We start from the raw sequence: 18000 nt of genomic DNA, 5'->3' as shown, positions 1-18000 counted from the left end.
GCTGCAGGATGTCTGTGTGTTTTTCTGAGCAATATAGTGAAGGAGGTGCTACGTGCACCTTCATGCACCTTCATGCACCTTCATGCGCGGTGATTCATTTGACCTTTCTTTGAGTGTGAAAATCCAGGTTTGGAGAAAGCCCTCCCCAAAATGTTTCATGGCGTGTAATCACCGCTTCCCCCTCACAATCTGTCAGCAGGGGCTGAAGCTCAGAGCTCTCGCTGCAGAGGGATTTATAACCATTAGTCCCTTGATGGGTAATTATACGCATATAAATAAACGCAATTAGTTTAAGCACGCTTGGAAGATTTCTCTTTCTGTGTCTGCCTCTTAAGCATAGGCTTGTAGGTTATTTGATCAGCACGCGAGCAGATTTAAAGTTGAGGTTAAGTAGTATGCTTTTTTTTTTCTTTTGTTCTGTGCACCTCCTCAAGGTGAATCACAACGTAAAGACCTGACAGTATTAGACCAATAACCCCTGTGAGCAGCATCTGGTGACTGTGGGAAGGAAGAACTCCCTTTTAATGGGAAGAGATCTCCAGCTGACCAAGTCTCAGGAAGTGGAAGCAACTGGTAGAGGATTAGGAGAAAGCGAAGAGAGGAAAAAATAAGAGAGACATAAGTGCACTGATTTATTATTAGAAAAGACTGTATTAAAATCTCATGAAAAGGTCACAGAATTTGGTGATGACTACACAGCGGTATTACAAAAATAAAAATGAGTCACAAAGTGCAGAACTTAATGGATTTTCACAGCACTGAAAATATGACTCAAAAACTGAAAAGTAGTTCAAGTTCTCAAAGTGAGTTTCAGAGACCTGCAAACGGTCCGGAAGCCAAAGCCAATGTAAATTGCTGCAAATAATAAAATGGCGCTGTAATCAAGTGATTATAAAAGTCTTCCATAAAAGATGGGTTAATTTTACAAGTAATAATCAGGCACACAAACACTAACATGTCTAAGTGGTCTTTTTAGACCACTTAGACATGTTAAACCTTGCTAGTACCTGCTAGCTCCTGCATGCACCCCAGTGGCCTAATGGATAAGGCACTGGCCTCCTAAGCCAGGGATTGTGGGTTCGAGTCCCATCTGGGGTGCTGTCCAGCAGAGTGGCGCAGCGGAAGCGTGCTGGGCCCATAACCCAGAGGTCGATGGATCGAAACCATCCTCTGCTAGCACTTTTAGACAGCCACCTTGCTGTCCTCGTATACAAACACTGGCTTTGCCATTTCTAGTACTGATGTGTCCCTTTATTCGCTTCTGATCTGTCTTTATTCTTCATGGATCAAAGTCTTTGAAACATTCCTCAAAGATTTTGGTCTATTATAGACTTGATGTCATCGCTGAGTTGCTGCAGATATGTCCATCTAGCATCCTAAAGGCGCTCTATAGGACTGAGATCTGGCGACTGTGGAGGCCACTTGAGAACACTGAACTCATTAGCATGTTCAAGAAACCAGATTGAGATGATCTAAGCTTGTGACATGGTGTGTTATCCTGCTGGAAGCAGCCACCAGCAGAAGTCCGAACCACTAATACGAGGCAGGATGGATCCATGTTTTAATGTCTATGCCAAATTCTGAAAACATCTGAAGGTAGCAGCAGAGATTGAGACTCATCAGACCAGGCAACATTTTTCCAGTCTTCTGTTGTGCAGTTTTGGTGAATTTGAATTGTAGCCTCAGTTTCCTGTTTTAGGAGAAGAAGAATAAGACGACTCTTAGTTGATGTCAGGAGTGGCCCTCTGCTCCTGTTGAAATGCTCTTCTGCATACCGTAGTTGCAAAAAGTGGTTAGTTTAGTTAGTATTGCCTGTTTTTACCAGCTTGAACCAGGCTGGTCAACAACAAAGAATTCTAATTGAGAGAACTGTTGCTCACTGGATATTGTCTCTTTTACAGCACATTCTCGGTAAAACCTAAAGATAGTTGTGTGGGGAAATCCCAACACTCAGACCGACAACCATGACACATTCACACTTAAATCACCTTTCTTCTCCATCCTGATGCTCAGTTTGAACCTCAGCAGGCTGTGCCTAAGGGCCTGGAGTTGCTGCCATGTGATTGGCCAATTAGATATTTGCATTAACGAGCAGTTGAACAGGTGGACCTAATGAAGTAGTTGATGACTTAATTAGCCACATGTTCACCAACAGTGGTGTTCACAGGTGTATTGAGCATAGATTAATAAGCTCAGGACCCCAACACCTGCAGCAGAGTGAAACACTGGAGCAACAGCGATGGCACAATCTTCTCCTCTGAGTATTCTGTGTATGTAGTTAGAATCCAAAACTAGATGATACTTTAAAAAAAAAGATGGATTGCCTGACTTAATTTAATTGTAAAGATAACATTTTTCTGCTCTGTGTAGTTTGTACTGACAGATGTTACTTAAATAACAAAGTTTAGCTCAGAGCACACAGGCAGGTACAGTTTTCTTACAGTTACAGTGATTCAGTGATAATTATCAATAGATAAATCAGTCTATTAGTGTAGGGTTTTTACTTCACAGTGTAAAGTGATTGTTTGGTGCGATATAAATAAAACGGAATTAAATGCATTCAGTGACACACACGCGCGCAGATAAAAATGTTCACATTACATCTTTTATTTTCCAAAGTAAAATGATCACATGATACGTCATTAATATAAGTTCATGGCGATTAAATGGCGTGAATAACAGTAATAGTATAAAAACTATTTTATACTATTTATTATACTATGTATTAATTACATTATATTAAATGTAATTAATATAAATTAATTACATTAATTTACATTAATTTATATTAAAATGTGCGTCTGCACGCGGACTATTTACGCCATTGCGTGTTTTATGTGATCCAGGCCACTGAGAGTCTGACATGACTGAAAGATTTTAAAAGCGACGAGGGGAAAGTGTCTCCCTTTGCGGGGGCTACGGACTCCATTCACTGAAATATTCTGGCGAGCTGTTAGAAAGCACCAAAACGCGCCAATCCAAGTTTTGCGCACGGGGGATTTTATTTGTTATCCAAATCCACACGCCAGCGCTGAAAAAGAGTCACGGTGAGAGGATAACAACCGGTTAGTAATGATGCGCAATTAGTGCGCGGGCACAGGATGAGAAATGGAAACGCCAACTGTGCGCTCCAGTCACGTGGTTGCGCTTTATGATTTCTGCGCTCCGGATCTGTCTCTACTCCAGTCGCGCTGCGTGGAGAGGAGACGCGCACTTTGCGTGCAGGAGCTTCTTCTTCTACTACTTCTCCTCCTCTCTCTCTCTTTTTCTTCGCTGTCACTTCAGCCAGCCGGGAGGATGAACGGATCCGAGTCCGGGCTTCCTCTGCGGCGGGTCGAAATCCTCCTTGTCTTATAACAACCTGAGCGAGTCCACGCGTGTTTGTCCCCCCATTTTTCTTCTCTTGGTCTCATGTTTCCCCTCCGAGCATCATTTGGGAGAGAATGCTTCTGCTCGTCTTCGCGACTTTGCTCGGAGTCCTCCTCGATGCGGGTAGGTGCAACTTTGGGGAGACCGCAGTGGTCTCGTATGAAGATAGAAGTCATGTCCACGCACAGAGAGGAAATGCAGACTTCGTTTAGAGCCAGTCGAGATGAACTTTATTTTAAAGCCGGTGTAACATTGTGGTGACTCGTCTTTGCCAATAGATAAAGAATAAAAAAGAGAAGCTTTCCAGATGTTTTTAGATAAGTGGAGAAACAGCTGGCAGGATTTATGGTTTTGGAGAAGGAGTGCCCCCCTCCCCACCCCACACCTCACACACCCCGAGCTCATTTTGGAGCAAAGTGGGAACGATAGTAACACCGATCCACGCCAATGACGCCCTTTAAAAGTGCGAGCCGCTTGTTCCCGATGCTGCATGACTTTCTGCCACATCGCGCTGATAGTATTTAGTTGTTCCGAAGTGCGTCAGGTGATTGGAGTTAAGAGGATGGCGATATAGAAGCAGCAAAAAGGATGTGGTTTGTTTTTCTTATCAGCTTCTGTTTTCTGTAGCGGAACTAAGAAAACGGGGGATTTGGAGCAGTTTTCTAGAAGTGATGAGCAGAGCTTGGGAGCTGGATGCTGCCCTGGTTTCAGGAGTCTGCAGGTATTTGCTTGGTTTAAATGTATTAGGGTGGTGTTGTGGTGGTGGATATGATATGAGGACCTTTAAAGTTGGAGGTGAATGCTTGCTGCCATTTAAATGATCGCACCAGTGATATCTATAAGCTTGAGTGGGATGTTTAGGGCAGGCGTTTCTGCAGGGATGGATTTTTGAGATGCTCTGATGAAGATACCCTGGCACGGAGCAGTAAGTGAGCAAACGCAGTGATTTGATGAAAAATGCTGAGATTTGATTATATAAATGTATAGACTTTGCTTTTAGTTATGATGCAGAAAGGTGGCACTGAGTCTGTAGATCATCTGATTTCCAACCATAGCAGTCACTTAAACAGGACTACAAAGTCATTGTGGGCACTGTGATGTCTAATTCATATGTTTACTTACACTCACTTTCTTTTTGCCTCACGGTTTGTGCACATCTCTGCAGAGTATGAGGCATCTCAAGGTTTCTGGCAATAGGAGAAGAATAAATATTTTTGTGATTTCTGGGCTCATTTTTCCTCATACAGTATAAAAGTTAAAAAAGGCCTATGGTGCTCTTTCAAAATAAAGGCTGAATATATGTATTTCAAATTAATCCTCACAATTTAGCTTGATGACTGCAAAAGAAATATGTCTGCTGCATCTGCGATGACTGACGGAGTCCAGTCCACCTTTTAAATTAGAGCTGATCTTTTAAAGCTCCACAGAGAACATGCAAAGAACAGAATGATTTATTTGAAAAATGAGGACCGAGTAGGTCTTTGAACGGCTCCTGTGGGGTCTGCAGGTGCCCCTGCTGGTAAGTTAAAAGAAGCGGCAGATGAAATTGGCAAAAACCCACATAAAAGTGCATTTTGTATGTTTACAAGAGGTTGCAGTAGCAATCTGGACTCTGGTTTTAGTACCTCAGGGGATGAGGATGCAGATGGGTCATCTGTGCACTGGCAGATTACATTTAGCGCGGCAGCTTTGTGTTGTAAATGGAGTTTTATCAGCTATAAAATCCACGGGTTACCAGGGAATTAAGAGGAACCACTCTGAGCTTTGCTGATGTGTTTTCTTTACGGCTTATTCTGTGTGAATTTATAACCTCTCTGCTGACACTCGAGACATCCAATAAAAGAGAGCAAAGAAAAACATGTGCTTTTATGTGCTTCGTGCAGTCAGGAGACCTTGTCACTGTCCATCTGCTTGTAGGCGTAAAGTCAAAACACCCAGCGGGAGATAAAAAGATGACAGTGCGCTCTCGTGGTGTGCCATTAGTCATGTTTGGAGCAAATATACCGTTGAACAAATGGTATATGTGCTAAAATCTGTACAAGCATCTATCGCTCGACTCTGGGAGAACACAGGGGAGGAAATAAACACACACCCCCGATTCACAGACACTGTGAACAATTATCAATAATCCAAGAAAAATAGTCCTGTGAAGAGCAGCTTTAAACTTGAGAAAAGTCTGGCAAACTTCATCAGTCGTCACCTGTGCTGTTCATATGACGAATAACGGCTATCCTGACTTGCTTTAAAGTTGCTGTTTGAAGAGGACAGGCTGAAGCACGTACACACCCACAGGATCAGCCATGATGAGGTTTACAGTGAGGGAGACAGGGTGACATCACCACACACCTGTGGTGGCCAGTTGCTATGGTGCATAACGCCACTGAGAGGAGGGGGAGGTGTGAAAAACCCTGTTGTCTGAGTCACTGAGGTCCAGGCTCTGGAGAGGCCAGTCAATCAAAAAATGTAGCTGTTGCCAATTAGACACTTTCCAGATGGTTTTGCATGGTGATTCAAAATCTGATGGTAGTTTTCTGTGTTCAACATGTATTCATTTTGACAAGATCTCCAACACCACTGGCTGAAACGCTGCCCCAAACCATGACAGAGCCTCCACCGTGTTTTACAGGTGGCTGTAGACACTCGTTGTTAAGTTAAACTGGGACTGAAAATGAGTTTAAAAGCAGGCAATGTTCGTGGACCTAGTGACTTAATTGAATGGCCAGCAGGGGGCGACTGCTTTTGCTTTTCAGATTGTACACACTCTCCTTGGTTTACGACCTCAGTAAACACTTTTTCTGATCGTTTGATGGACTCAAACACTAGATTCAAGTTGTGTGTAATGACGATTGGAAAATTAAAAAAATCATATTGCTTGAAATTTCATAGCTTTGCACAGTCACATTAATCACAGAGCACCATTCATTATCACTCAGTGGTGCATAATAGAAGAATGCAGCTTATGTGCTTTTAAGTCTTTAAAGTATCAATAAGTAATATCAAAGTTTATTGGCATGTCTCCGATCTCTCAGGAAGCTAAGATTCCACCTGCTGCTAATCTTGAGTTTGCAAACCTCTTGGAAACACTGGCTAGGCCTATCTTTCTCATTTTCTTCACAAGATAAAAAAATCTTGCCACCTTTTAAACTCCGTGTTTTTGACATTTGACAAAAAACAAATGTTAAACGCATTCCTTTGCTTATCAAGTTGTGACGGGAGGATTGATTATCCACGTGAAGAACTCTGTAGGGCGGGAAACAAAAAAGTCCTGCAATAACCGAACATTTTTCATTCCTGCTTCCACTCTGTGTGGCAGGAGATACCCTTCAGATTCAGTGCTACCAGTGTGAGGAGATGAAGCACAATGACTGCTCCACGCCGGAGTACATCGTCAACTGTACCGTCAACGTACAGGACATGTGCCAGAAGGAGGTGCTGGTCAAATCTGATGGTAAGTCGCTTCTCCTTGTTAGCTTGTGAAGTCTGGCAATGCCTCAGTAGAGACCCCAATGTTACAGAGATTACAGAGTTATGTATGCATGATGGAGGAATGTCTTTCTTGGTTTTCTCATTCCTTTACGCGCTCCAGAACAGAGTCCATAAAGGTTGAGAGACTGGGATTAATGCACAGTCTGAGCCAGCCAAAAGTACAAAGATAGAGTTTCTGTTTATCAGTAAAAAGAAGGAAGGTGACCGTCTGGAAACCAGAGGTGAAACTGAACACACATCGCTTAGAGAGAACGTGACTTCTTAAGTTTTCTTCTCTGCCATTTAGGTGAGGCTGCCGTAATTGACTACGCTCGTTTTGGTCGTAGCATGACTTTTATTTTCGAGTCACGTAAGTGGAGCATACATAAACAACTCTTTAAATTAACTGTGATGTTTGCAGATGTTTGTAATTTTCTCTGTCATTAGTGACAAAAAAGAAAGTACCCAAGGATACCCAACTTCTTCCATCCCAAAATACCTGTTAATCGTTGTGTGTCTTATTGACTGGTCCAAAAGAGCAATCTCCTGTGATTTTCAGTGAAATAGACATTGTTATCTGTAATTTAGTTCCTTTGCTCTGCTTTGAAGGAAAAGAGAAGCACTGACTGATGTGTAGGCTGACTCTGGTGTAGGACTCAGTCTCACAGAGGGAACATTGGGCTGTGGTACAGTGTGTAAAAATGTTCCAGTTGTAAACCTACGTAAACGTTCCCATCCATTGCTTTTATTTGCAGGCTCGTTTTAATGTAAGCCTTATTTGTATTGTGATGTTGTTTTGCTGATCCAAAACCCCAGCTGACTGAAACTACTTCATTCAGCTCATTTGTCAAAGACAAGAGGCTTTCATTCAGCTGCCACTGACATAAGATTAGATTAGTTTTGTGCCGCCTTACAGGAAATAAAATGGCTCAGTCTACAGAGTGACAAACTGACAGTTTGGAAAAGAGGTGGGATAATTTTTTAAGCAGTCATTTTTTTTAAAACCCTAAACTAGGAAACCTACCAGGGGTCACGTGGTAGAAAATGCAAAAATTGATTAACAAACCTCCATTTATTGCCTAAAAATGTATAAATATGAAATAATAAAAGGAAAAGTGGATACAGCCACAATACGGGTGTAGCGTTTGAACTTTTATTTCACATCCAGAGCAGTATAAGTTAGGAAGTTTAATTTGTTTTGTCCACTAGAATATTATTTTGAGCTATCTCAAAATTTGGACTTACTGAGTATCTTAAATTTTCAAGTTAAAATTTTGGCATATCTAATTTGAAATTTCAAGTTATTAATTTTTAAGATGCTACCTAACATTTTAATTTATTGATGGCAAAACTAAGTAATTAAAATTCAGTAGCAAAACCAAGCTTCCATAAAATATTTATCTGTATATTTATCTGCTAACACCTGTTTGGCTAACTAGCATAGCCAAGTATGAAAAGTATTAGCATAGCATTTCTTCAAAGACCAAAGCTCATCATTAACTTTAAGGTTGTTGAGTTAAATCTTATTTAAAGAGCTGTGAAAGATTTCATCCAAGGTGCTCTCAGTTTCTAAACAGAAATTATTAACGTGATTTTCATTACATTTTGAGGACGTTTACACTTTAGCATCCCCAGCTAACATAATCAAAAATGTGCACAAACAACGGCTAGTTCTTCTAAAAGTCTTTTCTATTATAGTGTTGGGGAAAAAAAAAAAACATTTTCAGTTTTCTTCAGTCCTGTTCCTTTAGTTCAATTTCTTCCATGTAATAAATGTATTTTTATTTAATGTAGATATTAATTAACCTAGTATCAAACATATTTTTGTAACGTTGCTTCTAAGGCCAAAACAGTCATTAGCTATCAGTTTGCCTTGTTCACTCTCATTTAAAGACCCGAGTGGGAGCTTGTGCAAGATGCTATTTGAATCTAAGCTAAAACTGTCAATAGTAACCTGTTCTTTGTTGGATTTTGGTGTTTACACTCTAGCATGAAAGTGCACAAAACATATAGCTCGATTTAAAAAAAAAAAAAAAAAGTTTCCGTTGTAGTACTGATATTAATATAATTAATCCAAGGCTAAAGCACATCATTAACTATCATTTTACTGTGTAAAAGTTTTTCCTGCCTTAACAATTATGTTATTATATTATGCAAATCAGAAATTAAACTAATGTTAGTGACTGTAATCTGGTTTTTGCTCAATTTTTACTAAATTTGGGGATGTTTATATTTCAACTACTCCAGCCATCTTTACACGGTATTGTGCATTAGCTTTCCCTAACATGTTTGCTAGCCTAGTATTTGAAGTAAAAATATTCTTTATTTTTACAGACTGTCAATATTATGTTTGCAGCTACCTGCAAAAGTCCCTTCAGATAACAAAGTTATCATTGATTGGCTTATCAGATTTTTCCTATTAGTTGTCAAATCTCAGACAGCACGTGGCTTGATGAAGTGTCTTATAATTGGAAGTTATAGGTTCAGTGCTTGCAACAAAGTAGCCTTGTGTGGTGTCCTTGAGTAAAACATTGATCCCTCATAGCATTGCCTCAGATAGTAATTTTAGGCTTTGCCTTGACAGACATAGAAACAGTTCTGTAGAAACATGTGCCTTATTACCACATACCAAGCAAACACTATCAAGGGAAAAAATGCTAAGATGCACATTTTTCCTGCCTTTCCACTTAATAGAACTTCCTGCTGCAGAAATTGAATTTATCTGAATTTGATTTAATCCACACTTTTTTATTGTCCAGCAAAGGAATATTTCATTTGCAGACAACAGAAACAACCACATGAATAATACAGTAACAATACCACATAGATGACGAAATGCTTCCTATATCAAGCATACCGTAGAAAAACATAACAAATAACAGCAATAGGTACCAGATAGAGAAATGTTACTTGATAAAGAAGTCAGAAAGTGCAGAGTGAATAAAAAGCATTTTTCCAACACATTGCAGAAACACATTGTCCCTCACTGCACAACGTTAGTTAATAAAAGGAGACAGGAAATCAGTACTTTCAAAGTCCAAATAGTGCAATAAAGTACTGCAGCTCTTATAAGTTGAGTCTAAGCAATCTTATTACAGCAGGGACAATGAATCCACATTTCTTTGCAACTTTTGTTAAATGCATTTCCAACTACTGGAATCTCTTTTACTATTTTTACTATTTTTTCTGTTTGAACACTGGAAACATTTAGAGAGCTCTTGATTATTTTTTTCAGGGATACATTATCGGAAATCGTGTGCATCCTCGGGGGCTTGCCTCATCGCCTCCTCTGGCTACCAGCAGTTTTGCACTGGCAGGTTGAATTCAGTCTGCATCTCCTGCTGCAACACCCCACTCTGCAATGGCCCCAAGAGGAAGCGTCCCACCAACTCGGCGGCAACGACCACCCTGCAGACCCACCGGCCTCTTCTTCTTTTCCTGCTCACACTGCTGCTCCTCCCACTGACGTAGATGATGTTCCCGCCACAACTTCACTGTACAGTTTGTTTTCTGTCTAAACCATTTAAAAGAATTTACCTTTCCAATCAGAATTAAAATCAAGTTTGTAAAAGAAAGCATGGTGTTAAAACCACATAAGTGAGGGGATAATATGACGGTAGATTTAATGTTTTTTGTTTTTTTTAAATCAGTGTGACCCAAAATGACTGAGGCACTGAGCCTATCAAACACAACAGTAATTACTCAAGTCAGGGCCAAGAGACATTTACCCACAGATTTCTGCAAAAACCAAAGGGTTTTTACAAATTGCCCCGTGGGGGCCATTAAAAAAAAAATGCAGGTTTCAGACACTTTTGCTTTGCTCTCACCTTGCAGGCAAGGAAAGTGCATCCATCATTCATGCTGAGTATATTTTTTCATAAATAGGTGATATAAACAGGGATATTCCCTACTGCAGAGCCAGTGATCTATTGCTGTTGAACTTCTACTTCTAAAATAAAGCCTAAGTAACAAAAACCCCAGTTCCTTGAATAGCCACTTGAAGGTCACTGCAAAAGGAAGCCAGTTCCCCGAGTACCTTTAAATCAGATATACACATGCTCAAAGCATGACCCCCCCCCCCCCTCCCAAAGAAAAAGCTTTGGTTTGTTTCTTTTCAGTAAAACTGAATTTTTATGACACTCCATCATTTCAGTTTTATTAAGGCCTCAGTTACACAGGGCTAGAGACCAGTCTGCAACCATCTGGCAACCACCGGTGCCAAAGGAAGAATCTGTATTCCTCAACCAGTGAGATCATGATTGCTTTTGTTGTTAGCATTCAAAGAGGTCTCCTTTTGATTGCTTTAGTCACTAGCCGTTTGCCGTTTGTGGTTGGTTTTTCCTTGTGACCGCCTAAGTGAGGCCCAAGGCTCCGAGTTAAGCATGATTAAAGGTATGGACAGTACTGCAAGGGACGAAGTACCAAACTCAAAGCCTCAATGGGTAGTCTAAAAATCACTGGGTAATGTTATGGTGGCCCATCCGTCTTATATATACAATCTCTGAGCTCAGCCTGCAGCTTCACCACAGAGAGATGGAGCTAAACTAGGTACAGGACCTTTTGTCGGCCCTCTTTTAGGTAAAGCTGATCAAGTGTGAGTTAATGCTTTAGTTCAGAGGTGGGCAACTCCAGGCCTCGAGGGCCGGTGTCCTGCAGGTTTTAGATCTCACCCTGGGTCAACACACCTGAATCACATGATTAGTTTGTTACCAGGGCCCTGTTTCAGAAAGCCGGTTTAGTGCAAACTCTGAGTAAGTATACCCTGAGTTAACGAAAACTCTGGGTTTTCGGTTTCACAAAGCGAGTTTAGATTAATTCTGAGTGAGTTACTATGACGACACACTCCGTGAAGCTAACCTGCCCCCTAGCAGGTTTACTTCAACTAACCCTGACTGTCTCCGCCTCTTTGTCGGAAACCTGACTGTAGGAAGTGTCAGACATGGCGTGCCCCTTCCTTGAAGAGCCAGTAGATGTTGAAGCCCAAATTCTCCGCAGAGCTCTCTGCCGGGAGAGAGTGATTAGAGCGTGTTTGGACATTTTATCATTTCCTGATGATTTTCTCTGTGAACGTTACCGTTTGTCAGCACAATCTATAATATATTTGAATAACATCCTCAGGCCTTATATTGCTCATGTGAGACATGCGCGGACGTTCTCTCAGTTCTGTACATATTATTTGTATTGCACTTCGTTTTTTTGCAAACGGGAGCTTTCTGTATAATACTGGTGACGCTGAGCACGTTTCCAAGGCTACCGTCTGTCGGGCAGTCAGGAATGTTACAGTTGCACTGAAACGTCTCCTGTACTCGTTTGTGGTGTTCCCCGGTCATAGACCCACACGATTTATCAAAGAGGGATTCCACAAAATTGCAGGTATCAGGATGAACAAAACCTAATTCATGATGTGGTGATACTTGAACTACTACTTAGATTTTACATTTATTTTCAGGGTTCCCAGGCGTGATTGGCTGTATAGATGGCACTCACATTCCAATCATTGCTCCTTCAGTAAATGAAGGAGACTATGTGAACAGGAAGTCTTTCCACAGCATTAATGTACAGGTACATAGTTCCCTGTAGCATTTCAAACTAACAAATTATTTCATTATAGTAATGGAGTATAGTAATTAACCTCTTATGTAGGCACTTGTGTCTTGCGGGGTTATTGACTCAGAGGATGTCCCGGCAGAGATGCCTTCAGCCACAGGGCGCCCACTGTTTTGGCTGGGGCCAACTGCTCAGCCTCTGTGAGTGGTGGTGGTGGAGGACCCCCACCTGTTTTTCGGGCCTCCGCTTTTTTTCTGTTGGCTATAACGGGTCACATTTGAGCATACGGAGTAAGCAAATATGTACTTGTAATGTGCTCAGATAATTTCAATAAGTGCTTACAGAAAGAAAAATAATGTAGCCTCTAACTGCAATTGATTTACATAGGACAAACAGACCAAGCACTATGGCTCATAATACAATTACACCTGTTTGGACTATATTTTTATATTTCATTTTTACTTGCTGCCAGGAACGTTTGGGGCCTGTTGGGTTGCACCTGCGCTCACATCACATCACAAAATAAAATGTATAAAATAAAAAATAAAATGAAATATAATAAAATAACGTGTTAAATGGGTGGAAATCCCTAGATCAATGTTTAAATTAACACTCACGCATTGACTCTGTCGGCTATGTTTTGCCATGCATGCTCCCTTTCTTTTGCAGCTGAGGCTGTGTTACTTTTTTTCCGGAAAATTTGCACGTTATCGGCATATGCTGCCATCAGAATTTCGGCCTCAAGCGCTGTAAAATACATTGACCGCGCCTTCTTTCCCTCCGTCTCCATGGTGACTCGCTTAATCTGTGCTCCACTAATCAGGGCTTTATGCGCGCGCTTAACTTGGGGTTAAAGCAACTCCGGGTTGATTGAACTAATTGTTATCAGCCTTTCTGAAACCGAATATTCCGAGTTGGACAGTTCGGGGTTACTCAACCCTGAGTATCATTTTTAACTCTGAGTTTTCTAAACCGGCTTTCTGAAACAGGGCCCAGGCCTCTGGAGAACTTCAAAACATGTTGAGGAGGTCATTTAGCCATTTAAATCAGCTGTGTTCATTCAAAAACCTGCAGGACACCAGCCCTCGAGGCATGGGCCGTTTATCAATGCCCAAGTACGCGAGTACGTACTCGCGTTCTCGGTGAGTACGTACCCGCCGAGAACGCGAGCACGGACTCGTGGGCCGTTTCTCAATTCTCAAGTACGCGAGCACGGACTCGTGATTTGTACAGTCGGAACACCAGCGTACGTGATGATGTCACAGGTCCGGAGTTTTTACTGCCGTCCCCTCTTAATTTAACTGTGAGTAACATGTTATGAAGCTTAACTTTAATCACAGCCAAACCAGTTTACTCAGGAACAAATAAAACACTGAAATAAACCAAACATTAACATTTAGAAGTGATCTAAGTGACTTATATATCATTGTTAACCTCAGTAGTGAAACCTCTATTAATAAAAATAGTGTACATGTACATACGTGTACATACCTTAATAAAAACAAGCAGGTGAGATGTTAGAACGCTTTTATTTCTATTCTAGTGGACACTCAATACTATAGACAGCTGCTGGAGTTTCTTTAACCTGAGTAGTGAGAAGTCCGCGAGCGGTTTGGGGGGGGGGGGGGGGGGGTTGGAAACGATGTGCCGGGAGTCTGCTGTTGAGTTTTGGACGAAATGCATTATGGGATATTTAGCTGTCCCAAGTCTACACCGATGCATGCTCGATAAAAGGGGCGGATCGAGAACACATCCGGGACTTTTTCGCGTTCTCGGCGTGATGCGTACTTCGAATTGGAACAGTACTTGGTCTCCGACTGATGACGTATCACGAGTACACGAGAACGCAAGTACGCACAAGTACGCATATTGAGAAACGCCCATGGAGTTGCCCACCCCTGCTTTAGTTATAGCTCACAACAGGTTGTCTTAGTTGTGCACAAAACCTGGAAGCTATGAGAGGAACCTGACCTGGGAGACAAAGGACACTGTGCTTCTTTAACAGATTAAACAAATAAGTCTTGTTATGTCATTTTGACAGTTTTAGAAGTGAAGGTAGGTGACTCTTGTCTTCTAGACAGAGCGAGGGTGATTGTTTTCCCCTTTTTTCCAGTGATTAGCTGAGCTAACTACCATCTGGCTGTAAACGTAATGGGCAGATGTGAGACTAGTATCAATCCTCTCATTTGATATGCACTAGAAAGCAAATTAGCATATGTCCTCAATCTATTACTCTTAAATTAGCTAAGGGAAATCTTAATGCTGCTCTCTACAGTGATAACTGCTTTTCCTGCTTTGCAACAGTTTGGAGGCCCTAAACAAATTACTTTTCTCATCTTTTAATAAATGAACGCAAGTGGAGTGCACAAAGCCCTGATTTCAACCAAAATTCAACATCGTTGGGATGAAAACCAAAACAACGAGTGTTGGATCATATGTGTTGCCTGAGTTCTTGCTATAGGCTTCAAAACACTACAGCAAATAAATAAAATAAAGTAAAAATAATTCTGCTGGCTGTGAGATATTTAACATGAAGGTGAAAAGACTAAACAAACACAGAAATGGTTTCGGAGTTACTGTTTTAAGATAGTTTTTTCTTTTTTTTGTTTTTTTTTTTTAAACAAATACATACGATGTGCTTTTTGTCTCCACAGGTTCATCCCAGGGTCTGGACCTGTGATATACGAGGAGATTTGGACACCGCATCGGCTTCGTAGCTTCTCAGCTTTATGGAAAACTGTCAGTGTTATTGATAAAATGGCGTAACCGCTGAGAGTGACACTGAAACCCCGGAGAAGTGAAAGCATACAGAGCTTTTTGAATCATTGATTGCTCGGGTTTGAAGAGGATGCGGCTGAGGCATCTCTCGCCTTTTTTTCTTTCTTTTCTGTTTTTTTTCTCTTTTGGCTTTTTGTGAAGTGGAGCGTTTATGTGAAGAAGCTGGTCTCAAGTTATTTTCTGGTTATTAGATGCTGTAAAAAAAAAAAAGTGCTGGTGGAGGTTATAATACTTTTGAGCTTTTTCATTTTCTGGTCTTACGGTTTGAAACAGCACTGCTGGTTTCATTTTCCTGTTGATGCTGTAGCTATTTATGCTCTGAATACACAGATTTGACCTTACGAAGCCAAACTTTAGTTTTATTTCTCATATGTTACCCTGAAGACTGCACTTTGACTGAGGCAACAAGTTGAAGGTTTCCCAGCTCTCTTGCATCTTCCTTTCACATTTATGCTTATTCTCCACTATCAACCGTCATTTCTCTTTGTTTCTTCGTTCTCAATCATAGGGTTGCTTCTGCGATATAAAGCACTATTAGTAGGCATTAATATTCATGTGTAGAATGATCTATTAAATTGTCTCATAACCTTCATATTACATAGTGCAGAATAATAAGAAAAAAATATAAGTACAAATAAAATTCTCACTCGAGACTTGCTTCAGGTGATCTCTGTCATATTTCCCTTTAAGTATCCTTCATGGCCCCAAAGTCATGGTTCCCTCTGCATGCTGTAAAACAAATTTCATAACTGAAACCTGATTTGATTCTCATATTTCAGTGTTCAGATGAGCATTTTAGAAAATTTCTGCATTTATATTTGCCTCTAAATGATCTGTTTGCCTATTTATTCTTATCACGGATATTTGTTTTGCTGCTTGCGTTGGCTATCTGTACCGTATCGTATTTATTCTGTGGTGAATGTGCTGTGGACGGCGATGCAGACACTCCGGCGCTGTATTTTAATGCCACGCGTGAAGGTTTTAACGGTTCCGAGGAGAGCGGAGGACAAGAAACTGCAGTTCAAGAACGTCTAGAGGAAAGGCATACCTGAATTTATTATTTCTAGATTTGAAAAAGCTGTGTCAGAGACGGGCCATCTGATAAACTTTTGTCTTTTTATTGATCTTCTGTGAAGAGTAACACTGTATTCTGCTGATTTGTGATGTAAATAAATGTTGCAGAAATGTTGCAGAAAAACTGCCGTTAAGCAGCAAGACGTCGTGATTTCACTCTAAGAGCTCGTTTCAAACTTTCTGTTTGAAAACTAAGAAGTTTAACAGATAATGGAGTGCAAAATATTAAACATTTAGTAATAACTCTGTTACTTTTTGGAAACTTCTTGGTCTAAGTAATTAAGACAATTTAAGGTGGGGAAATTGTCAAGAAATTGCAGGACTTCTGACCAAAGCAATAATAATTCATTAAAACGACACTAGAAGCTAAAAATAGGTGATTAGAAATTGTATTTAAGTGAAATAACAATGAAAACAAACAGAAACAATATTGTGTGCTTACAAAACAAACTAAAATTTATAATTTATGGATAGGGAAACGTCCTCGGCTTTAGTCTTTGTCAGTGTGGTCAAATTTGTCCAACAAGCACCGAGACAGTCTGGACATTTATCGAGACCAGCATGTCTGCATGTCGTCAAGTGTTTGCATTGCAATTGCTAGTCTGAACCTATCAAATCTGCCCCTAACAAATGTCACGCACATTACAAATGCTTTCATTGGCCACTTTATACTTTTTCTAAAAACATATCCTCCACACTATTACACCACCAGCAGACTGAATTGATACAAGGCAGGCTGATCCATGTTTTCATGTTGTTCACACCTAATTCTGACCCTACCGTGTGAATGTTGCAGCAGAAATCAAGACTCACCAGACCATGCAACGTTTTTGTAATCTTCTTTTGATCAATTTTGGCTAGCCCGTGTGAATTGTAGCCTCAACTTCCTGATCTTATCTGACAGAAGCTGCACCCGGCGTGGTCTTCTGCTGCTGTTGAGATGCTCTTCTGCATAACTTGGTTGAAACGAGTGGTTATTTGAGTTGCTGTTCCCTTCCTGTCAGCTGGAAGCAGTATGGTCATTCTCCTCTGACCTCTGCCAACAACAAGACATTCTGCATAAAAAAGATGGTTGTGTGGGAAATCACAACAGTTTCTGATGCTCAGCTTGAACTTCAGAACGTGACCATGATCGGTTGTGTTCATGAGCAACAAAAAACAACTAAAACTAACACTGAAACTAGGAAAAACCAAACTGAAACTAAACAATATAAAGTAAAAGAAAGGTCTGCGTCCTTGGCAGCACGGCCTCACCTCTGCTCATCAAAGCAACCTCGGACCCTCAACTCTTATTAGTTTAGCCAGTACTATTAGATCAAGCACCATTTTCAGCTCTGCTACCATAATTGGAAAAGAGTTTCTCTAATGACCAATCAGCATTTATAACATGATAAACTTACATTTGGTAACACAGGAGGCAAATGCAACACAGGAGCGATGGTTACTGAATGTATGCCTGTGTAGATGTTCCCTTAGAAATCAACAATGAATGGATTCCATTAATCATACATTTTCATTTACGATATATCTACTGACCTTCTGTGCTCCGACTTACAGAGGTTACTGCTTAATTAAAGTTAATTTGTTGAAAAAATTCCTTTGAACACAGATTATTTTTCTTCCTTTGCAGTAATTAGAAACAAATTAAGCCCCTTAACAGAATATTGCTGTAAATTTACAGCCACATAATTATTATCTAGGAAATTACAGGGAACCTTTAAAGTCTATGAAATATTGTGCTGGAATATCACACATGTTAATGCCTTT

General features: G+C 40.6%; 1 protein-coding gene across 3 annotated transcripts; it reads left to right on the top strand.

The window, feature by feature from the left end:
• Positions 1 to 3171: 3171 nt before the first annotated feature.
• LOC134620523 (ly6/PLAUR domain-containing protein 1-like) lies at positions 3172 to 16316 on the top strand. Of its 3 annotated transcripts, none has more exons than XM_063466721.1 (5): positions 3172 to 3492; positions 6683 to 6817; positions 7142 to 7204; positions 10070 to 10330; positions 15036 to 16316. In XM_063466721.1, the coding sequence occupies exons 1-4, from the start codon at positions 3444 to 3446 to the stop codon at positions 10303 to 10305; spliced, it is 483 nt and encodes a 160-aa protein (XP_063322791.1). In that variant the 5' UTR covers positions 3172 to 3443; the 3' UTR covers positions 10306 to 10330; positions 15036 to 16316. The 3 variants fall into 3 exon arrangements, with proteins under 3 accessions (XP_063322791.1, XP_063322793.1, XP_063322792.1); XM_063466722.1 differs by lacking the exon at positions 3172 to 3492 and adding an exon at positions 3783 to 4090; XM_063466723.1 differs by lacking the exon at positions 7142 to 7204 and having other exon boundaries at positions 3174 to 3492.
• The last annotated feature ends 1684 nt before the right edge of the window (positions 16317 to 18000 follow it).

The sequence above is a fragment of the Pelmatolapia mariae genome, linkage group LG23 (assembly GCF_036321145.2).
Source record: "Pelmatolapia mariae isolate MD_Pm_ZW linkage group LG23, Pm_UMD_F_2, whole genome shotgun sequence".
Taxonomy (NCBI): Eukaryota; Metazoa; Chordata; class Actinopteri; order Cichliformes; family Cichlidae; genus Pelmatolapia; species Pelmatolapia mariae.
The sequence above is the reverse complement of the archived record's forward strand: the minus strand, read 5'-3'. Positions and strand labels throughout refer to the sequence as shown.